The sequence below is a fragment of the Galendromus occidentalis genome, unplaced genomic scaffold (assembly GCF_000255335.2).
Source record: "Galendromus occidentalis unplaced genomic scaffold, Mocc_1.1 scf7180000077433, whole genome shotgun sequence".
NCBI lineage: Eukaryota > Metazoa > Arthropoda > Arachnida > Mesostigmata > Phytoseiidae > Galendromus > Galendromus occidentalis.
In genome coordinates this window covers 196,873-222,963 of record NW_003805421.1, presented here as the reverse complement: position 1 = coordinate 222,963, position 26,091 = coordinate 196,873, and the positions used below count along the sequence as shown (strand labels likewise).

At 52.3% G+C, this 26,091-nt stretch overlaps 1 protein-coding gene across 1 annotated transcript; it reads left to right on the top strand.

The window, feature by feature from the left end:
* Positions 1-1,170: 1,170 nt before the first annotated feature.
* On the top strand, positions 1,171-25,791 carry LOC100909123 (voltage-dependent calcium channel subunit alpha-2/delta-3). The gene is given in 29 exon segments (XM_029111333.1): positions 1,171-1,242; positions 4,014-4,088; positions 4,234-4,394; positions 13,076-13,157; positions 14,306-14,573; positions 14,666-14,785; positions 16,214-16,345; positions 16,468-16,673; positions 16,803-16,964; positions 17,744-17,936; positions 18,102-18,151; positions 18,251-18,334; positions 18,429-18,542; positions 18,634-18,678; positions 19,092-19,346; positions 19,473-19,628; positions 19,734-19,913; positions 20,262-20,412; positions 20,500-20,730; positions 20,822-20,930; positions 21,651-21,695; positions 22,202-22,303; positions 22,452-22,580; positions 23,425-23,594; positions 23,698-23,801; positions 23,928-24,210; positions 24,325-24,736; positions 25,146-25,200; positions 25,648-25,791. Coding segments are annotated over 29 exon segments (4,290 nt in total).
* Positions 25,792-26,091: the final 300 nt, after the last annotated feature.

Sequence of the window (26,091 nt, the reverse complement as noted above, 5' to 3'; positions counted from 1 at the left end):
GAACCGAGAATAAGAGAGAAAGGTTTATGGTGCTCCAATCTAGCGGAGCAAAAACGTCTTGTTATCATCTGATGCCTCCGGTCGTCCCAAGAGCGGGCGGATGGCGTTTCATATGAGTGCGGGAGTGACACGAGTCTAGGTATGCAAGCGTACACCGAGCGCTCGCCCGAACGAGCGTGTCTTGCCCGCGGCCAAGAGGCAGATGAACAGCCGGCAAATGAACGGTCGGTCTGTCGCTGGAACGAACAGATGGACAGGCAGATGAGGCGTACACACACCGCTGCGACTGATCAGCGTTGGCATGTGCATCGTCAGAATCGTCGTCGGAAGCATCGAAGTAATCACTGACCTCTCCTCGACGGAGGAAACAGGACGGGAACAGCGAAACGCCCGCAGGTCTCCGGGGATCGTGGTTCATGGTCAGGAAAGCGGAGATGAAGGCGATAATCATTCAGACTCGGAGTTTCATGGATTCTGCTCTGTGATTAGGAGTGTTGATGCGGCTCGGGGATACGAGCCACCGCAATTCGATGCTGGAAAACGTAGCATTGTTTTCCGAGGAACTCTGCGGGAAAATGCCTGGGGGAAACGGAGCACTGGAGCATAGGGCTCAGATGATTCGCTCATCTTGGATTATAATTAAGGTCGTGATCGTCGTAAACTTCGTCCTGGTAATGCATGCCCTCGATGTTTGCGCTGCGAATCCAATCAGGGAGGTGGAATGGAGGAAAACACAAAAACAACACGAACGCTCTCGCACCGAATGGGCTGAGGAGGATCTGTAATTGATTATGGATGCCGGACTTCGGCCGAATTCCCCGCGACAACGGGACCGACCACGAAAACGGTTGCCATCGTTCCTCCCCGTCTGAACTGACACCGCCTGGGCGCCTGCGTCCGCTTCCGCTATTCGGGGAGGAAATTTCGCGTCGCTGGATTGAGCATCTTGTGGAGAACAGGCTGCGACGAAGAGAAAAGAAAGACTTGCTCCTATTGGAATCCGATTACGTTACCGCCGCCGCTGCCGCCTCTGCCACCGCTGCCTTCTCCGCCGCCGCTGCGACGACTGCACCCTTCGACCTACAGAAGTAACAGGTCCTTCCCTCGATCTGCAACTCGCCGCTCCTTAAATCGCGATCCGGATGCACCTCTCTGCCCCTTTGGAACATCATGGAATTCACATACACGGGCTGCTGCATTGTGATGAAATGCGCGAGTGGCGGACAATCGAAAGACTCGAGGGTGAAAGGGTGAACGACAGGGGAGCGATGAATTCAGAGAGAAAATATTTCTCGCCCCCCTGTACTGCTGATCGGCTGATTGCGGGCGAGACGACGTCGTCACGACTCAAACCATTCGTTACGTATGTATTTAGTATCGAGTGTCGCAAGCTACGTCCGTCTTGCAAGCGATCGGAGCTTTTCCCTCGGATCGTTTTTCCCTTCTCGTATCGTTTTATTTCTCGTTCCATCGCCTGTCGTGTAGAGCGACGTTCCTCTTTCGGGAATGAATCAATGCTCTCTGACGTCCAGCCTAATCCCCCGGAGAGAGAGATACGCCGCGCTGTTCCCTGCTCGAAATTTTACGAGAAACGACGACGATGACGGAGGCGACTTTGGACCCCCCGATGCCAGCCGAGGCATCTTCGGAGTCTGAAGTGCTGATGGTGCCGAAAGAAGTTCCGGGCACTCGCAGACGAGGAAAACAGAAGGGTCCGGGACGACGCTGTCGGAGAAATAGTACGATGGGAAAGATGCGAAGCTCGCAGGTGTGCTGTCCCCTGCGTGCTTCTTTCCCTTTTGGGATTCGAATCGCTTCTTCATAGCGGTGGGCTGCTCCGGCTTCCCCGGACGATGCCGGTCGTCGTACCGAATTTCTTCCTCATAACGGAAGCAAAACGCTTGGCTCCGAGATCTCGTGCCTCCCGCTCTCGGACGAGACAGTTCTCCCAAGCCACCGAATGAAGATCGGAGTGCGCGGTTCAACAGGTTTCCCGCAATCCGTCACGAGATCCGGACATCTACCCATTCAGGATACTTTCCACCCATGACGCTTAGGTCAACTTTAATTCTCGAGCGCGAACACCATTAATAACGAGAGGTCATGCCCATCACGGGAACGCTCTCTGGCAGTGTGAACCAACGAGTGAACAACACTCGGAACGAATGAGTGGAGGAGCCGTGTCGCAATTCACAACCAGAGGGGCTGGGTGGGCGTGAGCGCGTCAATAGAAGCCATAAGTCATAAGTGATCCGGTGTTTCTCGCCGAACGCGACTGCAGTACACTGCGGTCGCTGATCGATCAGAATGCGTCCGAACCGAAAAGGTGTGTCGCGTCGATTATTATTATTGAACGCACTCGAGAAGCCTGAGCATAGGAGGGAAAACTTAGGTGCGACTGCACCTGCAAAAATCTCCCGCAAGAACTACCTCTACACAGAAGGAATAGGACCTCCACACCCAGAACGAGTAGATCGGTGGTGTAGCAAAGTTTCGTGCCTGCAACGAAGCATTTTTCCGCGCGACCACCTGCTTGTTCTATTACCTAGGTTTACAGAGAGTTGCCAGCTCGCGATGAGTCTTATCATGAAAGTGCAAATCTTCCTCTCGTCGTCATTCCGGCCCGCGCTTCGAAATCTCGCTCCCACCAAACGGGACCACATCGGCTGGCACGGAAACCGCAACTCCTTTTTCCCTGTCAGCCAACCCGTCTAGCCCCGGTGTCGTTCCCCGGTGCCGTCGTCGTCGTCGTTCACTATCGCAACTCGACGAGCGTCCAGACAAGCGACCGAACGACCGACCGACAGACAGACAAACCCACCGACGACGTTGGAAAGCTAGCTGCAGGCGGCGGCTGGCGTAGCGGGTAGTGGCTTGGCCGAGTTCCGTTTGCTTGGCGGGTGCGGTGCGCGCGCACCTCGCCCCCGTCTCGGAGGCTCCTCTCTGCGGGAACGCATGAGGGCCAGCCGAGGCGCCCTCTGCCTTCTTCTTGCTCTATGCGAGCTAGTGAGTCGGTCGGTCGGTCGGTTGCTCGCTCGCTCGGTCGGCCACTACGGGCCACATTGGTTCCTGAATCGAGCAGAGCGCGCACGGTGGTCACTGTGGCGAGAGCAGAAAGCAGTGCAGTGAGTGCAGTTTGCTTGCTTGGCCAGCGTAGTCTGGTGGTGCCACATTGCTGGATGTTGGTCCGTTAGTTCACGCATCCGTCGATTCGTCGATCGGTCGGTCATTGTGTCGTCCATTCACTCTTCATCCAGACACTCGTCGACTGGCAGTCGTGGGGCAGTGCGTGAGTGCGTGCGCTCCCGCCCGCTGCCGTCACATATCCCGTGTCTGTTTTGCCTGAGTCGTCCGGCTCACGGGCAAAACTGGTTCGAGTGACAAATGGCTGCCGCCACTGAAATCAGCGACTACTAGCCAGTCCCTCAGTGTCTGTTCAGCTCGCTCCGGCTGGTCATCGAACATCGACACCTTCACCGACCGGGCGAGAAGAGTGTTATGGAGAGGAAGCGTGAACCTTAGTGACTGCAGGCTAGAAGGAAAAGAAGCAACGAGTAGGGCGGTCGTCGTCGACGACGTGTTGCCTAGTGGACGCAGAGCGGGAACAGGCCGAAAGAAGTTTTCCGAACGAGCCGCTCGAAGGCCGTCGCCGCCATAACAGTTGACCACCGTGAGCTCGACAATTAGACATCCGAGTTTGCGAATTTCCGTCATCCCCGATCCTCCACAAGTACGTCCGGACGCCTTTTCCCTCTACCGGGGGGATCGACGCCGGGGGACAGTGTGCCGTCGAAACGGACGAAACTCGTCTCTTCTAGGTCGAGCTGAGCTAGGTGCTCGAGGATCAGTAGACCGAATTAGGATCGCTGCAGCGACCTTAGTCGTCGAAATCGTTCACCTACCGCATCGTTGACAGCGATTACGTCGTCGAAGTGACCGATCGCGATCCGAGCAGACTGAAGTTCCTCAGCTGATGTCGGAAGTGTAATTCTGACATCATCGATCGTCCGTAGAGTAGCACGTTCATCACAAAAGTGGCTACACAAGCCTCCAACTACGAGAGCCACTTGTACTGTGTTCCTCAGCAAGTGCGAACGAGACGTTCCGGGGGGCTGTGGATGATTCCACGGCCGGCCCGACAAGAGTGGAGGACGTAGCAGAAGTTAGTCAGTGATGGAACGCCCGGAGGGGCCAAGGTCCCTTCCGTTAACAACAAGAAACTGCCGACCCCAGTTTGGCTATGGGGGCCGGGGAAACAGCCAAGCAGCGCTGTTGGGACCTTGCGCCTCGCTACCGGGAACGACAAAAAGTTTTCTTATCCTCTTCTGCGCAATGTTGTTGGTGGGCCAGATTAAGTGGGCCGATGCCAAAGAAGCAGACCTCATCGGACAACAGTAAGTGATAGAGCAGCTTAATAATTCAGATCTAAATATTTTCTCCATCCTCGTTCCCCATTGACCTCATGTCAGTTTTTTCCTCACGAGTGAAAGTCTTTAGAAGGCATTTGTCAGTGATCGTACTCGAGCACGAGTCGATCTCGTCGAGTGGATAGGATGTCGCTTGGAAGACTCCGGTTTCCTCAACGCGGACTCCTGAGCGGGGAATAGAACTTCGCTGAGTGTTCTGTCGTCTGCTAAAGGGCGCCCATTGCTTTGTTTACATTGCACAGAGGCACTCACTCGCTTGCTCTTAGTGAGTAAGACTGGCTTTGCCTAGGCCGGACGTTCTCTCAGACTCGATACCGACCGAGTAATGTCGCTCGAGGGAGCGAACCCTGATTTTCCCTGTGGGGAGCTCCGAGATGCGCATTGCTTCTGGATTTGCGTGAGGGATCGGCTCGAAGGTTGCAATCAATTGGCTCGTATACTGGAGCTCTAGTAGAGTTCAGGCCAGAGCTCAGTCAGACGAATTCCGGGATGAAGGGAGAGACCATCCTGCTCGGATTAAGCATTTCCCTGGGGGCGGAAGTCAACGCGGCCACCTATTGGAATAAGGCTCCCGCTCGCTGGAGGGGCGGTCACGCCTCGAATACGAATTCCCAGTGAAGCGTCGAACTTTGCGAGTACTTCGCGGATTCTTCTCTATTCCCGGGGTCTTAAGCGAGATGCTAATGCCGGGATCCGGCGCTCCGCCATCTATTAGTTCTTGGTTAGCCCATCGTTGAATGAATTATCCAGTCGGAGAACAGCGACGTCAGGGGCGAATTATAAGAGAGTATAAAACTCTAAATGAGCTCCTAGGCCTGAATCTTGCAGCGCGAGGCCAGTTTCCACAGGCGAAGGCGTGGAAACCCCCTCGGGAAGCTGCCTTGAAGAGGGGTCGCCCGTCGGGAGCTGCTCGTTAGCACATTCGTGACGTCTTTTCGTGTTTTCGCTCCCCCATTCCGTCGACGCGAAGTTGCTCAAGGCATCGCGCTCTTTGAGAATATAGATATTGACCGGATCGTCTGAGCACTCGAATTGGGACTTCCATGGAGCCCCGAGTCTCGACCGATCAGACATTTGCAGATTCGAGAGCGAGAACTTCCTGACCGCCGATCGATGTAGCGAGCGAGCGATCGGAAACTCCACACTATGTGAGACGCAGTCCGATCAAACAAAGAGCCGTCATCCAACTCTCGGCTCTCGAATCTTTCACCCGAATTTGTTAAATCGTTGAGGCGCGTCCTTATCTGTCGCTCGTATGCGGAAATCAGGAGCGGGCCCATAATTCCCATTGAGAGGAGCGATTCGACTCGCTTCCCGGTATCATACGGTGAGGTGCTTGTCGCGGCTACCAGCGCCACAACCACCGCCATATAAGCAGTCGCGTAGATGACTTTTAGACGTCGCTGTATGTGACGTGCGTACAATGGGTAGCTCCTTCTAGCCCGGGTCATATCCGGCCACAGGGAACATCCTATCAGTGCAGTGGCGGCGATGAGCGGCAAACCTCTCGTGAATGAGACGAAAGACACGCTCGTTGGCTCTCAGTCCCTCCCCGAGCCGCGCTCAGCGTAGGTACGTGCGGAGCGTCATCCATCATAGGAGAGGTGGGGTGCTTCCGCGATGAGTCTAGCAGCCACTCGAGACGATGAGAGAATCCACCGTTGTACTCTTCGGTGTCTGAGGATGACGCAACGACAGCCGTTGGCCGCCCTGCTTACATGCAGTTCGGCGTGTGCGAAACTTGGAGCAGGCACGACGAAACAATCAGAAGACTTCGTTGTGCCGTCGAACGGAAACATGCAGGAGCAGTCTGCGAGCGGAAACTGTCGGAATAAAGTGCGGGTCCCGAGGAAACGGGCTCATTAGGACATGATGATGACGACAATGATGACGTTAACGGCCGCGGTTTTTCCACGCGTTTTTGCCGCATGGACTCCTTCGCTCTTCGATGCAAATGTGAGATGGCGAACTCCTCGCAAATACTCCGTCTGCTCTCTCCATCCAGGGTGACGGGACTTCGGCGGGAATTCCATTCAGAAAAAAAGTCCCTAACTCGCTGCAAACGGACACAGAACTAACAGGGGTCGAGGTCCACGAATAAATCATGCTCTCGTTCGCCGCGATCGGAGCTGCTTCCAACTTGTTCGAGCTAGAGCAGTAAGAATCAGTTCTCCTCCCGGCTAATAATGGCAGACGGTCGTGGCAGCAGCAGAAGCTTAAAAACAGGCATGTCATCACGAGTGATGGAAGCAGCGAACACAGAAGGAGCATGCGCGCGTGCCGTATGAGCTTGAAGGAGTAGGAGCTGTCGGCCGTGGAGAGCCAAGCTAGGTAGTCAGTGATCCCTAAAAATGCCCATCAAACTGATCCTTCCATGCCCAGGAGGGCTTTCCTGTAATCCTTATGTGGAGGACCAGGACGAGAAGTAGAGGAAGGACGCGAGAGCGGAGAAGACGACGTCGACGGCGGTGATGGCGATGGAAGCAGGAGTTGTGCCGCGGCCGTTGCGTCGGCAGCAGCCGGAGCGTAGAAAATGATTCAACAAGGAGTTCGCTGGAAGGTTATTACGCGTTATTCTGACGTAGAGTTGGTGAGTTGGTGGAAGTGGCGGCATATTTGCGGAGAGAGATGCCGCTTCGTATCGCCGCTCGGCCAGAAGTCGGGCCGGCAAAAATGGAGCTCTTGCCTCTCGAGGAGCCGAGGATTCCGACAACGAACCGGAGACGGAGAACACACTTAACGCATTCACAATAGACTGGCTTCCAGTCGAGTATTAGTCTTGCTGATCGGAGCACGCTTGGTAATGCGATGCAGTTGTTCTCGAGGCTGGTTTTTATTTGCTGAGACACTTCGCTGCGCAACTGTTTATCATGGAGCAACTCCCACAGGGCCGGCCGGCCGGCAGGCTATGTGGTCGGACAATGGCAGGAAAACGAATTGGCGGCAAGCAGGCACCCGAATGAGCGGGAAAAGAAAGCCGACGGAGATAGCGATGATTTTGCCCGGATTCGAGCCCACGGGCCGGGGGAGGAGTCTTTATCCTTCACTCTTGGCTACCAGAGGTCGCAAACGCGCTTGTTCGACGTGAGCCGTTCCTTCTTCGTGGAAGCGGGCCCGGACGACGAAATTGATCCACTTATTCCATGCTTCGATATTTCTGATCGCGAGCTCTGCCGCCTCCCCTGCGTGAGGAGCTCGCTTGCACCCTGTCGTGTTTTCGTTGATGTCAATTTCTTCAGACGAGGACGTCTTGCGCCTCTGAAAAAAGGTTTGTAGCGAGCGGCGGCTCGGAGGAAAAGGGGGAAATTCAGATGGTGCTCCCGAGTAAAGTGGGTATGAGTGTGTTTGTGAAGAGCAGGTTGTGTATCGGAGTAAGCCGAGCTGCCTCACTGGTCTGCTTTGGGCGTTTTGTCGATACATCCCTTCCTGTCATCCTCCTCTTTCGCCAAGCTGCAATCGAGGAGCTCACCCAGGACGCGGAAGGAGACGTCGGGAAAGAATAGGGAGACGAGGAAGAAATCAGGACGACGGTGATAATGCGGAGCGTATCAGCGAACAGGCTCACGAGTGAGGAGAATGAAACTGAATGACGCTCCGATGAACCGGGGGCTAATGGTTCGTCACAAGAAAGTTGAGAATGAGATGACAACACGTGTGAGTGCGCTCACTTTCTTGCGCGCGTGCAAATGACTCGGGTGCCCCACCTCGCATCGGCACCGAGAGCGAATCGGGCCACCGAGAGACGGTTTTTATAGCCGGCCCGCCGGTGTTCGGCCATTATCAATTCAGTGGCATTAGCAGCAGAGCCGGAACTAGGCACAGCGAGCTTCAAGCTCTATTCCAACCACGCACATAATACAGATAAGAACCATTTTTTCATCATAATCGATGCGATCTGCATCGGCGAGCGGCCTCGGGCTGTATAGCCGTGAGATACGAATCAGGGGATTCATATAATATGATAATTGATGATTGGCAGGTGGAGGGCGAACGCGATGAAAGAAAAAAATACCGGAGGAGAGCTCGGTTCTGATCGTCGAACGATTGCCATAGAAAACGGTTTTCACCAGAACTGAACGACCGGTGCAGTGGAGTCTGTCTGCGCAATTCGAGTAGGTGGGATGCGCGTGTCAAACGCGCTAACCGTTCGATTTTCGACCATCTCGTCGGTGCTTTCATTTTCGTATCGCAAAGATGCGACTCCATCGGCGGAGCATTTGTTCGCTGCATACTGCCTTCGTCGAACGATCTAACAGAATGGCCCCGATATCTCGATGGAACAACTCCAAGAGACAGTCCTAATGTGTTTAGAAGAGTCGATTCGATCCATCTTGGGGAGCAGTCGTGTTTTTGACAAGCCGGCTGCACCATCATATATCTATATGGCGCAGGGTGAGTCGAGGACCGGGGAGTATTCAGCGACTTTTCAGCTCGATCCCCACAAGCTCAACGTTGTCCACTAGGCCCGTTGGCCCTCTGGCGGGCTCAACTCACCTCAATTGTGGAGATACAGCGGTGAGAGGCAAGAGTTTCATTCGAGCAGATTCCCCTTATTTTGAGCTCCGCTCCGCACAATTGCGCTGCCACGATTAAAAGCAAGCCATCAAATGTCGATTGTCCGGCGGCACGAAATTGCCGATGGGCTCGGTGGTGGAATGAGTCGTAATTAGAGTTTCCCTTCCGGTGGCGATCCCCTGTTTCCATTCTCCCTTGTATGGGAGTACCTCCCGATGGAAAACGAGCGCTCAGATCCTGTCGCGGAATGTTTGAGAGGGGAGCTTGCCACGTTCCGCGGAAAAAAATGAATCCAGGGAATGCGCGTACCGTGAGCGGATTCACCAGGATCTTGAGTTTTATCTACTAATTGGTGAGCGAGCTGCTCAGACTAAGCTCCGGTCGCTTCACAATCATGTCAGGCGAGAGGTTTTCAAACTCCGGGGAAGTCATAAAAAAATCGCGATACGGTGCCGTTCGCAACTCCCGCCTCGATACAGTTTTTACGTGTTTCATCCTGGAGTAAAACCGGACGATTGGCTGCTCATTCTCGAAAAGCTGAGCGAGGTTTCCAGGAATTTAATGCGTAGGCCTCCAATTTGAATAATGCATTCCTCCTCTTGCATCTTGTTGGTACCGCCGCCGCCCCGTCGCATTAAATTTTCGAGATGAAAAAATATGAAATATACCCGGACGGGATCCCACCACCGACGCTCTCAGAGCGCTCGCTATACAGGTTTCACAGCGATGAAATCTTTGTCCCGGAATCACTATCGAGAACGAAAAACATGGCTCTGTCTCCCAGATAGCTTGTCATCATATCTTTAGTTGTCGCTCCGATCGAGGTCTCGCGAGGGGATTCGTTCCAGCTCGACGGGCCAGGCCGTCGACGCCATTCGCTCTGAATGAGCATGGAAATCACGCTCGGGGTCATTGAAGACAGTTTTTCTCCCGAGACTCCTTTTTCCCCGTTTCCTTTTGGTCAAAATCTTTTGGACCTCCGCTCCCATTGTGCTGCATACCTCGCTCACAAACGGAGCTTCTTTTCACTCGTGCGTGGGGTGTGCTGTATGCAAGAGGACGTTCATCGTCAAGAAACTTCCGCGGCCGAATCCAATGTAGGAACAGCGGGGCAGCGATGGCAGCAGATGTCTCTCACTTTGACTTTCCTTTTTGCCGGCTGTTCTCGTCGCAACGTCTTCCCTCCATTCTCTCGGCCAACCGTTTGGAGCCCGTGTGGGTCGAACACGTCCACAGAATGATATCGTCGACTGTTCCTTCCTCGGAGCTGGATATTTATTGGAGTTTATTGAATGAAATCCCGGCAGGGAAGATGATTGGCCACCTTCCTCATTACTTCATCCCCTTCCCCCTCTTCCTCAGCCGCGGCCTGGCAACGACTTCCCTGGAACCGGAATCCCATTATGCCGAATCCGTCCCGCAACTAATCGAGTGTGACGCACGACTGTAATTTCGAAATGGGTTTTGATCAAGTCGAGGTCTGAACGCAAGGTCTAATATCATTTTCAGTTTCGCGGGAATCGCCTCTCCTAAAGGCGAAGAATTAGGAACAGCTCCTACTGGCTGCTGAGTTGAATTATGAGGGCGAGTCGACGACTCATCTGAGGAGCGCTCGCTTAATTCAGTGCCCACCGCAGTCCCAGGGGCGGCTCCTCGCTCCACGTCGTCCGTCGCTCCTTCGTTTCATCGTGGTTTAATTCAATTTGTGCATTAAGACACTTCGAACAGCAGAACTCAACTCCCCTGACTCCACGACTCGGGACAGAAACGGCTGCGACAGAGTAAGGAGCACTTTGCGATCTCACCGAGTTGACTTGCACGCTCTGTGTACCGAAGTCGGGACCGTGTGGAGTCTCCTGAATGAGCTGAGCTCAACTCGGATCTGCCGCTTCCTTGAAAAAGGAGACAGGAGTGCGGGGGCAAGGGAAGGGGGAAAATGAGATAGGGTCCTGCTGATGCTGGCGGCGGCTTTCTGCCGGAAGTTCGCATTGAATGCTATCAGCGATTTGGCGGCGGCGGAGCGACGAACACGAGCGCATCATTAAAGCCCTCGGTCCCCGCGTCGTGTACCTCGGTCGGTAACGGTCGACTTCTTGCTTTCCCTCATCCGCACATACCTGTATGTTCAGCAAGCCAGCGAGTACCTAAATGCGAAGACATCATCCATTCGATCATTCCTCCGAGGCGAATACGATATGCGGCATACATTTGTGAGGAATATTTGCTTCCATCCTTCATTATGCCTTGCCGGATGCTCTCTCGCTCGAACGTCTCTCAGCCGAACGGCATTATCCAGACGGGTTCCTCAATAACGGAGGAATATTATTTTTGTGAAAATCTCGTTTTTTTCTGTCTCGAAGGAGAAGTTCCCTATCCTGCGATCGAGGAGCTTCTCTGGTAATGTCTTCGATTTTTCACGCAGCTGAGATTCCGTTGGCTGCACGAGACGTCTCGAGCGGAGGGACTTCGCGACATACGCAGCAAGGAAGACGCACGGTCGGAGGTCGATGGGGGAACTCGCTCGCAGACAGCAGATCACGTAGTCGGTCCGGAGTCGCGGTGCGAAAGCCTTCTTCATTCTTTACTGCTTTCAATTTGTTGGACCGGACGAACATTCTATTCCATCATGATGTCGAGAATTCTCAAAAGAGACATAGTTCGAGCTCGAATCTCAACCGCGTGGAGCGCGAAAGTTTCGCTCAGCTAGCCGGGAATGCACGTCCGGGGACGCAAGCCATAACTTTTGCAAAGAGGCGCGCCGTCGCGTCGGGCCGAGCACGAGCGTTCGTTCGTGCTTGAGCCCCGACCATGCTCCGGGACCTGGACTAGGATGGAGCTTGGAGTCTGCGTGCGCGGGGACCGGACTCCGAGAGAGAGAGAAGGAGAGTGGGAGAGAGATACGTAGTCATGCATGCATGTGTGCATGCACGACCGACATTTACGTATGACCTGTCTTCCTTTTTGGCCGCCACACAAAAATGCGTATGCCGAGAACTCGATGCTCACAAGCGGCTACCGACCTGAAACCAATCTGTTATATGGAATGCGATTCACTGCGAGTCGTGCGAGGAGGAAATAAATGGAGAGATCTAAATATCAAAGCCGAAGGCCAAAGGTTTTGGACAGGCTTGGAAAAAGCGGGTTTTGAACGCACCCGCTTCCCGAACGCCGACTTTTGTTGGTGCTCGTCTGAAATCTACGCTCGAAAATGCATCCGAGGCGGGGAGAGGACGCCGACGTCATGTCTCCCTGACTCGAATACGTGTTGTATATTCGTGTACCATCGGGTTTGGCTTGATGAACTAATCGGAGATCCAGATACCAGTCGGCGCTTCCGGTCGTCCGCGGTTATCCAGCCCTCTTGCTGACGGATCCCCAAAGCTCACCAGTAACTCGCTCGCTAGTATGCCCTCAAGGAGCCCGTACCGCGAGCGTATGCATCTCTCTTCTGGGTGGATAATTCTCCCGTGAGCGGCAAGCAGGACCAACATGCTGTATTCTCCGATGTGACTCCAATGGCACTTTGCAGAAAATTCATGCAGAAGCGCGCTTCCTCAAGCCTGTGGTTTGCGTCATCCGCGAGAATCACGCGAGAGGCTTGAGCATTATAAGAGTTCTCTCGACAAATGAGATAGATTCCAGGCCTGATAAGTGACCCTGAGCTATCCCCCTAAGAGTCTGCACCCCGTTTTCGTCGGCAGTCGGCAGGTCGAGTGCTTATGGTGCCAATGACAGCGCCTCCCTGACGGATGCCATCGAGACAGTGCCTGTAACTTCGATTGACTGAGCAAGAAACTGGCGGCAACGCTCGAACCCTTCCGTGATAGTGAGGGGTCGGTTTGAGGAACGGATCTATCTGGAGTCGGCCACGGGCGAACAGCGTGTTCTAGATCCTTCGGAATATAATTCGACGCAAGGAAAAGGAATGGAAAATTGTTGAAATGATGGAAATATTGGATCGGCATCCCCCAGTACCGAAAATGACTCCATTAGGCGACGGACAGGGATACCGTGGGATCATCGGCGACAGCGGGGAATGCGGGGCTGTGGTCAATTATTAGGAATCAGAATCACTCCAAACTCGGCTCAGGTGCAGGAAAGAAATTGAGATAACCATTTTTTCTTCCTTTCAGGATAAGAAGCTGGGCGGTGCGTTTTGCCAAGGACCTGAAAGTTGCGAACGAAGTTGCATCAAATTATAGCGCTATTAAATCGGTGAGCGAAATGCGAGAGCTCCTTTTTTGCAGCAGAGCTTTCCCATACTCCGCCTGGAACAATGCTGGGTACTATTCCAACACCGCCATCTCACCTCGAACGATCGATACGGCAAGACGGTCTATTCGCCTAGCTAGCGTGAGAGCGGACTTCTCATCCCAACGCATTAGCTGGAAATTGTTGATTCGTCGATAATGCAATGCACTGCCGTCATGAGTCATGAGTTGTAATCGAGCCTCGATTTCATGACGGATCGATGCTAATCGAAACAAAAGCCTCCGGCGAAACATGACGCTGATCGCTCTGCATCTTTAGCCCATCGAGCGAAGGGAGATGAACGCGGCTAGCGATTGAGTCAGTATCATCGAGGATGGGTTCGATTAGCGAGTTGCGAGACCGCGAAGCCGATTAGCGGGATTCCGACTCTCGTCGTACTGCATCAAGCGAGCCAACGAGAGGCAACAGTGTTGCGGATTCCGCTGCGGCACCGGATTCCTCTCGGCAGCATGAGAAACAATTTGGACGCAAAAGCGACCGACGAGCGGGCCGGCCCATCGGCGGAGCGAGGTTCTTCGTTTTCTCTCGTTCTTTCCGCTTTTCTTTTCCTCTCTGTCTCGAAGGCAAGCTTTAGATAAGGCTGAAAAATGAATCCTGAGGGAGCACGGAAAAGCTCGTTGGCAAACCAGTGAGCCAGTCCCAGCAACCGAGCCCCGCCACATATTCGTTCATTCGTTCCTTGGCCGACGGGGCGGGTGGCGGTGCGGACGGACAAAACGGGTCCCTAAGTGATGATGTCGACACTTTTGAACAATGCAACTTTTCCCGCGTCACCGCTCATTCCTTAGCGTCGTCGGTACCCCTGGGAAAAGAGGCTCGGTCAGGACCTCCTACACACAATCGGTTAGCGCCCCATCCCAGCGGGCGGGCAGGCGACGCGGTGCCCAAGCCTGGCTCGGCGTCGGGGAGCCAACAAAGTAATCTTGGGCTCAATTAGCTGTTCATTAAGCAAAACTAAATAGACTGATTCCAAGCTGCCGAGTGCAGACAATGAGGCCCGCAAGGTAACTCGCTCTTTTCTCTTCCTTTCTCGTCCCAATCGTCGTCGTCTCGGCATCGCCTCTTCGTCATCATCATTACTTCGCTCCCAGTCATTCGACAAGGACTACAAAGTCGCCCGGAAAGGCAATCGATTGTTTGAAGACATCACACGCTACCTTGCCAACCTCGTCAAAAAGAAACAGGATTCGGTCGAAAACCTCTACAAAGAAACAGAGAAACTTGTTGAGAATTCTCGGTTTGATGGCGGCATCCTGGAAATCGTGAATGCGAAACGGCTCGACCGTGGCAACGAGAATCGCTATCTACACCCGGACGGATGCACTGACGAGTTGGGCGCGCTTAGGCGTGACGAAGAAGGTGAGCGTTCTCGGCCATATATGTCTCCCGCTAGTTCATCTGATCGCCGGGAGGAAGAGCTAAACCTAAACTATCGAATGTTTGATCCTCAGGAAACATCAGTCCCGGGTGCGTAGAGAAGCGTCTCGACTTGAACTACTCCTCGTATTTTGGCCAGCTTGTCAGCTTTGAGAAGAGCGCCATACACGTTGCGACGAACATTTACACCCGAGGTAAGCCGTCGGGGAGCAAACAAACCCAAAGCGTACTCATTCTTTTCCTGCCGCTTTTCTGGAATCGCTCCCGCGTTGCACTCCTTTCGTTTCCCGCCTGACGAAGGAATCCTACTCACGGTCCACGGTAGTGGCGTACGGTCGTTTTCGGGAGGGATCGGGAGGACTGATGACGACCATGAGTCTCTTGCGCATCGTCATTGAAATGCATCACCGATTTGATGAGTTCAGGGAACAGACGAAAGAAGCAACGAAAGGAATGACCGTTGTCATCTGCTCGAGAATTCTCTTTCATGCGAATGTCCCCCCTTTGCCTCTGGAGTTCCGGGGCGAGTTATCGAATATGTCTCAGTGCATTGAATGAGCCCCTCCGTTCTCGTACTCCGGACGAAAGTCTCTCCCGATGGTCTTCAGCGCCGTTCCGGTCCCATCTTCGGCAGGTCCGAGAAAGCTGGAAGCTCGTCTGCCTTATCGACTGCAATCGTCGAACTCGTGTAGCAGCTCTGTGAAGATGTTGTGGGAGGATCGGTGGCGGAGAAGATTCAGGATAATGGCAAGAAGCACTCCTTCCGTCCGGAACGAGAGAACATGCGGGAAAGTACACGCTACGAGCGAGATTCCGGAAACCTGGAGGGGCGAAGTGCGGTGGGCGTGCATCCCAGCAAGCGCAACTATTCCCACCGACGGATGGACAACAACAAATGCTGCGGCACTTGTTCGCCCCGTCGGATGCTCGTTGAGTTCGAGAATATGTTTTGGCGCATTTTCCTAGCTGTTGCGTACTTTGCAAAGTGCATTTGGTCGTAAAGACACCGGAGGAGAGAGCACCTCCGCCAACTCACACCCGAACAGCGGAAGCAGCTGCGGTGGAAGCGCCGAGAGGATGCGCGACACGGTGGGAATAATCTTCGGGCGCCGCGCTTTTGCTGAGTCCGTACGACAAAAAAGTAGTAGATGGAAGCAATAGAAGAAGCATCGGACAAGATATTGCCATAAATTACCGGCATCGGCGCCAGCGACCGCTCCCACCTCAACTGCCTTTCCGCATCGGCGTATCGCAGCAGCGAAATCTCTTCCGGTGAGAGATGTACGTTGAGATATCGCGACCATTATTGGTCGCATGCTCATCAAGCGGCGTTGGAAAGGCTGCGAAGGAAAGTGTCGCGAAGAGCAGAGTGTTCCGAAAAGACATGCAATTCTCGTCTTTGAGAACGAGGCACTCCGAGACACCGTTTTTTTGATCGACATTCGCATGCGAATCACTTCGCAGACTATCGCGGGAAGCGAATCTTTGAAAATGTTCCAATCGATATACCCACCCTCCGGCTTCAGCAATCTGAAGAGTGGCTGAATGATAATAAATTTGATAATTATTATTATTATAATGATGATGATTGAAGATGATGAACTCTCTTCTTCTTTTTCCAGCCGAGCATGTGCTTCACGCAATACAAATGTCGTCAGGGCTGGACAACCGCTTCAGAGCCAACCGCGGCTCCGACCCCTATCTTTCGTTCCAGTTCTTTTGTAGTCATACTGGATTCCTAAGGCTGTATCCTGGTAAGTTGCAGTCAGTCCTGTTCTCACCATGTGTCGGCTGTCGCCTAGCGATGAGGCTGTTCGCCCCTGGATTTCTTCTCTTGTTGAATTAATACTAATCCACGATCCTGTGATCGACGCAGCGGTCCAATGGCCGGACATGGATCCCGACATGTATGAATGCCGCAGTCGCTCCTGGTACGTCCAGGCAGCGGCATCGGCAAAGGACGTTGTCATCCTCCTGGACGTCAGTGGGTCCATGACCGGACTGCGGAAAGAGATTGCCAGGAACGTAGTCGTCAATATCCTCGAAACTCTGACGGATAACGACTTTGTTCAAGTATTAACGGTGAGAGAGACAATTTCTCCTTTGTTCGTTCCGGGCGGCCTCTCCGCCCGAGGGAATTCTGTCTCCCGATCCCGGGACGTCGACAAGACCCACTCCTTTGTCACACTGAGGGAATCCGCTTGTTTCCAGTTCAAAAATGATTGCGCCCCGCTGGTACCGTGTTTCGATCAGCCGGTCCAGGCGAACCAGCGCAACATACGGGAATTCAAAGAATATCTGAACAAGCTCGACACGCAGAACATAGCCAACTTTTCGTTAGCGCTTACCGAAGCATTCGAGCTGCTTCAAAGGGTGAGTCCGTCGCGAGTCGTAGAAACAAAGTGCGCAATTGTGCTCAGTGAGTCATAATTGGAATGCCGAGGCGCAGTAAATGAGATAATTTGCGCGTCGTCCGAGCAATGGGAGTTTGTTCGGAGCTTAGAAGACGCAGCGTTGACTGGCGAGAAACATTCCGCGCTAGCGTCAGACGACGAGCAGGTGTTAACTTTTCGCTGTTACACAAAGCCGCATAAGCGAGCGGGAAGGCGGGCATGCGGAGAAACAGCAAGAATAAGAGACTCATAGTGGTGCGAGCGCGCGGGGAAAATGCCTACTTCCGCATAGAGTCGATGAATTATGCAGGAGCTTGTTGCCGAACAATTTCGCCGGAGTCCACAAGAATGCCATGCAGAGGAAACAAGGAGACAATGAAATAAGTCCCGAGCGATGTGTCTTCGGTGACCGCTCGGCGAAAGAGCGATCCGACTTTGGATTCTCCGAAAATCGCGATCCCTGTGCTCCCACATCGATCGGGGCCGGACACACCGGGGCTCCGCTATGGACTGGGCGCCTTGATCGGCTAATCACGGTCTGGGCTCGGAATTTCGATCCCGAATATAGGTAAACCCACTCGGTCGATCGTCGTCTCCTCATCAGCTTTGGCGGCGTTGGTGGCTGTGCGTGCTCCACCAGCACCGTCGATAATAATTGCTACTCGCGGCAATTCGACGACGACGCTCGCCGAGGAGCATCGGAGCTCACTCAGTCAGATCGGTCAGTCGGAGTCGTGACGAAATTTTGATCGATTTCAGTTCAATCGATCTAAAGGCGGATCGCAATGCAACCAGGCTATCATGTTAATAACGGATGGCGCCCCCAGCAACTACCAAGACATCTTCTTCCGCTACAACTACCCCAACATTCCCGTGCGAGTCTTCACATATCTTATCGGAAGGGAGGTCACCGATACTAGAGAGGTCAACTTGATGGCATGCAGCAATAGAGGTCGGTATTCGAGTCGGCTCCCGGAGAGATGTGCTCCTCTCCTCGGTGTCGGCATTAGGTCGTTCCGAGAATTCCTCCACCGGCCCAGTTGACGTCTGGACCATTCCATTCCCCCCGAGCAGACGTCATAATCAGACGATTGAAACATTCGTTCATTCTCCCCAGGCTACTACACCCACGTTACAACGTTAGCAGAAGTTAGAGAGCAGGTTTTGGTGGGTATCGAACATCCGATAAGTTTAGATCGGAGTCGCCGATCAGCGAAATGCCAGCCTCAGCTCCCCGGAACTGACAGCTCAATTCTTTTCTTCCAGAAATACATCCCAGTCATGAGTAGACCAATAGTCTTAGCGAGAAAACACCCTGTCATCTGGACCGCAGCCTATCCAACGGTCACCGTAAGTGAACTTTGCGATTCGTCATGAGGACTCATCGGAATTATACGTGCGGAGCAGCTTCTTGAACGCCTCCCCCGTATTGCCTGATTTCCAGGAAACACTACTGACCGATAACTTGTGGGAGGAACGCGAACGCGGGAGATTCAAAGCCGAGGGATTGAAAAATTTACGAAGGCGAATGCAGAGGGATAGCCATATTAGAGATCCGGTGCGTAGCCTGGTGCTCGAGTCGAATCAACACAATACGACCCCAGAAAGAGTCTCGACAGAGACTCATGAACATTCTATTCGATTTACAGAACAGCAGCGAGTATGAAGACTACAGCGGCGAAAGCACTGCGACCGTAAGTAAATCGAGCAGCATCAGTTTTTTCGTAGAGTTCGAAAATCTCCGTCGTCTCGCACGTCCCTCGTTTGGGCTATCGTATAGGAAAACGTTACGCAATTTGATCCACTTCCCCGAGTATCGAGAGAGCTACAGTCGCGGGTTCGATCGTTGTTGGCAAACAAATTCTCGTCTCGTACTCGAGAACAATCCATCGTTCACTCAACTCCACCCATCGTCAATAAGGACAGGCGACAGTGGCCGCACCTCTTCGGCTTGATCTCCTGAGAACCAAAAAAATATCTCCTGAACGTATTCGATTGGAATGCCTGAAATTCGACGCGGACTCCTTCTTTAGCTAAATTATTATCCAAGCCAAATCTACCAACCTTGATTGTAACAAACCAAAACGTTCCGTATTCTCGATGTCAGGATGAAGATTTCGAAGGAGACGAAGAGGAAGCTGAAAGCCGTCGCCGTAAGAAGAGAAGCCCCGAAGAAGCTGTTAGAAGTCTAGCTGCTGGCCTGGGAGCCCCGAAAGGAGATATAAGTATGACCTTGCTCACCGATCATCTGGCACTCCGCCCCGAGAACAGAGATTTTCCTGAATCGAAAAAGCGCAGACCTGTCATGCTCACCACCGTAGCCATTCCGGTGTTCAACGTAACCAAAGGAGAGAACGATACGGTGGGTTCCTCCATGACATCCTCGCCGCCTCGGATTCCTCGGAGCGGTCGATGATGGTCAACTAACGATGTTGATACGTATTCGTTGAATAACCGAGGGCTGATAATCGTCTTCTGCTCCTTGTAGAACGTTACATCACATCTACTCGGTGTCGTCGGCATTGATGTGCCCGTGAGAGAACTTGAACGATTGGCTAGTCCGTTCCAGTTGGGAGTCAACGCATATCCCTTCATCCTCAACAAAAATGGACACCTCATCTCACATCCGGATCTCAGACCGATGGTATTTTTTAACTCCACGGGATTCCTCTCCTGTAGAGAGAAGTCACGAAATTTTCGGCCTACCGATGACCCTCACTGACCGAGTCGCGATCTGTTCTGCCTTTAGTTCCAGGACCTAGTGAAGCCGTTCCACAGTAATGTAGATCTACTGGAAGTGGAACTTCTGGACAATCAGCTGAGCGCCAGAGACTTTTCACCAGCATTCAAAAACATGCGCAAAAACATGATTGACGGGCGGCGGGGCTGGACTGATCCTCACAATGTGCGCGTCCACATGGATGGAATGGTATGTGGCACCGTCTCTAGCCGGCGAAGATGACTTACATTCTATTCATATTTTAATCATCGTTCACCTACACGCTGTCATGGCGAGTTCTTGAGTCTCGCAATTGCCTGGATGTTTCATTCGTCTGATCTACGTCCGAGTCGACCTCGCACGCGCTGTTCTCTATGACATTTGCCTATTCATTCTTCATTGCCCCATGCTCGCTCGCATAATCCTGATTCCCCGGTGGCTTGACATCTCTGATGAGTCGAGACTTCCACGAAGTACAGCGGTCCCGCTCCCTGGCGGGGAAACCCACTGTCCTGCTCTAATGATAACGTTTGTCTCTCTTTCGTCTCCGATTTGCAGAAGCGAGTGGCCGTGCGAAAACATCGGTACTTTTTCGGACCGGTCGGACATTCGGTGTTCTCGCTGGCCATCGCTCTTCCTCAGCCGTATGGCGTTCATGGAGTGGATGCGCAATTCGAACTCAGCAACCCCGCCAATCAAAAAATCGATGGTGAGAGTCTCGGATGAAGATCCTGCCCTCTGCTCCCGCATCCAATCCTTGTCGGCGCGGATTTCGCTAACCTCGCTTCCGTTTCAGTATTCAAAACGTACTTTGAGGGTACTGACTGGCATGTGCATCCCAATTGGACTTACTGCGAAGACGACAACGCCGAGCGGGGGTTCCACAGCAACAACAAGGATAGCATCGACCACGTCCAGAAACACGCCGTCACTTCTTTATTGAAGGCCTGGCGAAGCGAGAAAAACCCCAAATTCACGCTCGAGGCCAATAGGCCCAACAAGATGCATTCGTTCAAATCGTGGACATGTGAGTCGTGAGAGATCGTCGAGCTTTTCATCCAATCGGATTCCATGAGGGCACATGGCGATTGCCTCCTTTGACACTGGCGAAATTCCAGGCGATCTTGAACTGCTTCAAAGTTTGATCTTCGACGCCTCCCGGACGGCTCCGCACATACTGGAGCAAATAAAGACTCAATCGCCCTCGAACACGAAAAGCCGTGCGAGGTGAGTCTTTCGGCCCTAGCCGATCTCATTAAGGACCGAGACTTCCACATCATCATAATCACTATCATTTGGCAAACACGACGATTCCCAATTGTGTTCGCCAATGGAATCAGCTGGTTCTGGCAGGGAGACAGTCAGCATTTTCGATGCTTTCGAGTTTCGGGTCCGAGTCGTGATTTCGTCCTTGACTGGTCAAGTCATTCCGAATACAGTCGAGGGAACAGAACTTCCCCACTTTTGCTCTCTTGATTGGCCTACTGAAGAACTGTCTCTCCGCAGCCAGCTGCGTCTCGAATCTCTAGTTGAAACCCTAGCTTCCGTAGATCCCATAACTCCCGACCGAGTGAGGCTTCACGTGAATTCCGATCTCAAGCTCGAATGTCCAACGGAGAGAGTAGAAATCAAGAGAAAGCACCGGTCTTTGATCGGACTCCGGTGCGACATTGGCTCCGTCTGACGGAGACTTGAGCGTCCGCGATCGCAAGTCTAACGAGACATCCTCTTCCTTTGCTGCTCCCTTGGCGATGATTTTCTTTTTTGCTACCCAATGGACTCGCGCTTTCTAACCTATATCTATTTCCCTCACGAATACATCAAACGCATATTGATATATATTGGATGAATATACTTATATACGAATCAATGATCAATCAATCGATCAACTGAATAATCGATGGAACGACTGAAACAATTCCGCGTACTACTTTTAAATTAATTGAGTAGCGTGAACACTCCGCTGCATACCTTACTCCAGCTACTTCCCAGGTAACTTGGATTTAGATCCGACCGGTCCCGTCGTGCCGTTCTCCTGCGACTCGACACTGACCAAACTCCGGGTTGAGGATCGCTCTGGGAGAAATCGCTTCAGTCTTTGGTTTTTGCTTCCGGAACCATTTCTTACTTTGCCCTAGAGAGCGAAACATATCGAGACGCAGTGGAACGGTCGGCCGGGGACAGTCTGTCGATAGGACAACAGACAAAAATCCTGAATGCGTCCGAAATCGGGACCGACGCTCCGGGACTCTATCATCGGCTCTCCTCGATGATTATTCGAATGCTTTGCGGCATTTAGCGAAACTACTTGTTCTGTGGAGAAGTTGGATGACACCATTTAGTTGCTCTTGATTCCTTTGTTCGAAAACTCGAAACCTTCGCATGATCCCTTAATTCAGATGTCGGGACGCCTGTGGCTCCGGTAGCTCGTCGATCGGCTTCGTGAGCGTCCGAGTCGAGACCGAGCAGCTTAAATGATCGTTCACCTACTTCTTCAGGGATGTTCTCACGAAGAGCAACGGGATCGTATCAGCTTTTGTCGCGACACGAAGTGGACTTCTGCGGGTGCAAACGTTCGATAATCGAGAACCTCACCCTGAGTACGAGTAAGCGATCCGCCCCCCCCCCTTCGGAACCGGCATCACAAGCCGCGTATTATTATGATGATAATAATAATATTTTGAATCATAGAAATTCTGATCGAGCTCTAGTCGGGAAACAATTACTGAATCACTCGCTACTCCACAGGAAATTCCACAACAAATATCCAAGATCCATCGACGAGCTGTTCTACAAGCGCGCTGTAGACTTTTACTATCATTCTAATGCATCGAAAGAGGCATTCGTCTATTCTGTGCCATTCGACGCTGGAGAGAGGTGAGGAGGCGCTTGCGGAGATGTTCCGAACCAATTCGGGGAATTCTGACACTTTAATAACGATTCAACCAACCGCGACGGAGTCGAACTTGGTGCAATTTCGACACGGACCTTTATCTATACTCGATTGAGTGAAAACGCTCCGGAACTTCAGTAGGCGCTCATGATGCTCGGGACATTCCTGAAGGATTCGATTCGAATCATCCATGTTCGGGTTTTCGGCAGAATCCGGACCGTTCACGCCTCGGAGTCTTCGCAAGTTCCGCGGACGACGCCGACCTGCTCCGGAAGAAATACAACTGTTGCTACCAATCCTCACATTGGAGATTTTCGGTCCGCGACAATGTTTCGAACTCATGCATGAGCCTGAAAATTCGCTGCGGATCGTCTGGCTCACCCCAAAGGTGCCTATAGGCCCTCTGAACGGCCCTCGGTATGAAGTGCGCCGTCAGGGAGAGGACAGCGATAAACGTCAAAAAACGGAGGACTGTCTCGTCGAGCGCGGGGATATGTTTCAGCGCGGATCTAACGAATCCGGGGGATTCGCTATCCGCGTCACGGATCATAATTTTGCTTCGTTCACTTCAAGAATTTGTTCTGGTTTCTTCGACATGGAGGGGTATAATCGCTCCCGCTTGTCGAGCGATGGTCCCGCGATGAGCTCGTGGATGTCGATTTGCCCTGCAGACCCATCGGGCGGCTCCGAATGAGCGCTATCCTGCTGATTAGAGTGCAATCTCAATCTCTAGCCAGCCGCACTGAGCATTCCTCGAGCCGCGTTTGAGTTCGACATCCTGGTGAGGCCCAACCCGGGAGAGGCAGTAATTTTCCTTCGTTCTTGCAGTTCATATGCGGAAGGTTCTCCGATCGTAATCACGGCCACGCGAGCAGTGATGCTGGGCGCCTCGGATAACCAGTCGGCTCCGGTCGCCGTTTTGGGAGTTCAGATCGACCATAAAACGTTTACTCAGAAGTTTTTCAACTCAACGAACAACGTGAGTCAAACTTTCGTGCGCTCCGATACGACTCGGAGGGATATCGCGAGATTCTGCGAAATCTCGTTGATCGACAATAATCAAAGACTCAATCTCCCTTGATTTATTCTTTCAGTGCGAAGGGCAGGATTGCAAGTTCAAATGCAATTCAGCGAACGAAAGTTTTGATTGTTTCCTCCTGGATAACAATGGTTTCATTCTGGCTGTAGCGAACAACTCAGAAACGGTAAATTTCAATTCGACATGATCATCCTTCGCTTCGGATGCCAAATCAACTTAGGGAACTTCCCTTTATCTTACCGATGGCTGCGAATCCCATTCTCTGCCTCACCGGCTCGAATAACTTCCGCAGATTTCACCTCTAGTCGGGAAATTCTTCGGAGAGGTGGATGCAGCGGTTTTCAACCAACTCATAAAGTACAACATCTACAAAAAAGTGACGATATACGATTATCAAGCGGTCTGCTTCAGCATAAAAGCCGGCCAGGGCTCGGCCTCGATCTTGCGGAATCCGATAGCAGCATTATTGCGAGCCGTTGTCTACCTTTTGAACAGCGTCGTTACCAGCTTAGGCAAATTGACTCTAATCGATACTCAGACTTGGTTGTACAACCCAATGCGGGTATTCGGATACGGTGAGCCTTTCCTTCATACGACTCTGAATTCCAATACGATCGAGATCCGACCGATCATTTACCCGGGTCACTAGCACATTCTTTCAATAACGCTCCGTTCTTGATCCTTCGCAGCGGAGGGGGATGAAATGTCGGCGGCTGACGACACCGACAACCCTCATCCAGGCATGGCCTTCACCGTCTTGAGACCTTGCGACCGTGAGGTGGACCTTTACATCATGGCCAACCTCGGAGAGAATCCAACCTTCGGGAACGTCCATCAATGCGACGTAGCATGTAATCACACGTTTATCGTGCAACCGATCTACGATAGCAATTTGATTCTCGTCGCCGTTCCACATGCCTGCCAGCATTGCGAACGCAAGAAGTTGCGACTCGAGCCGCGAGAGTCGCACGGCATGCTGGCAGACTCAAACGTCACTACCGCCTGCATCAAGACACCTCTTGATCGACAGAAACCCGACACCTGCCATAACTACCATGCGGCCGTGAGTTCAAAAAGCTGAATATCTCGGACTCTCATGACGTTGTTCTGATTCGCGATCAGATCGTCTTCGATCACAATATCTCGCATTCAGGGTTTTGATATTCTCATATTCGTGGAGAAAATACTTGCCTCTCCTGAGACATCAGTCGGGCCATCATTAGGGAAAACTTCGGGGAATACTTCGCGCTCAATGTCTTTGGGGCAGAACTTGCATCAGATGCTCTCGCAGGAACGAAGAGATGGAGTGCTCGATAGACTCGATCTGTAGTTCAAGTTCCGATAGCGTCGGTCTTGAAACCCTTGTAGCGATCTAGTATAGTTGAGTAGGTGGCAGTTCCCTTGATTTTTCTCTTCTGGATCGGTGCGTTTGTACTTTTTATGATTTCAGTTTTCCTCGTTCCTATGGAAATTTATTTTCTCTCGATTCCTTCCTTCAGTTAGCTTGGAGCGGCGAACCTATGTGCGAAGAAGGCTACAACTATTTCTACAAAAGATTCGCCTGCGTAAGCCTCGAGGATTTTGCCTTCCTTTCACACGTTTTCTTCTCCGCTAGCGGGAATTTCGCTCTTTACCCTCTGACTTGAGAGTTGGATATTTTTGTGCTTCTGCTCCGACCGAATATTGGATCCGACATCGCCCCGCCACCTGATTGTCTCGAGTTTCCGTCCATGCTCATTGCTCGTCGCTTAATTCTTCATCAACCTCACAGAAACGCGCCTTTCCCGCTCGAAAATCATTTCCCCGATGATGATGGGTGTCCCGGCTCAGAGTAACCTCTCTATCACATCCGCATGCGTGAAGCCTTCCCGAGGAGAAAATAGCGTTAACAGATATCGATGGATACTGATTATTTCTTATCGAATATCCTTCAGCCCTCCCCAACTAAAATTGTGGAGGATCAATCGGGAAATCGATGACCTCCCTAAGAGTTTTCATTCTAATTCGAACAGGAAAGAGAAATGCTGAAGGAGCTTGATCTAAAGGAGCAGTGCGGATCCTCCACGACAAACTCCCTAAGTTGGCCGTTGCTCCTCCTGAGCGCTGTCCTGACGTTGATGCTTCAACAAGCACCGAACCGTCAAGAGATGAGATAATACTACCATCTGATCAATCGAAGACCCAATGCTATTATGGGAGTGTTCGTCACCTAGCTCCCCCGATGTTTGCGAGTGTACATAAAAAGGTGAGGATTGTCAGAATTCCGCTTCATGAAAATCGAACAGGATTCAGAGGAAAGGACTCCTCTCGGACCCATGACCGATACTCTTTACATGCTCAAATATAGATGGAATCATTCGATGCAGGTATTCGGGGGACATCCATCGTCAGGCCCCCGGGATCGTCCGCAATGAGCAGGAGCGGAGGGTGCTCAACCGAACCCTCGACGCAGACCA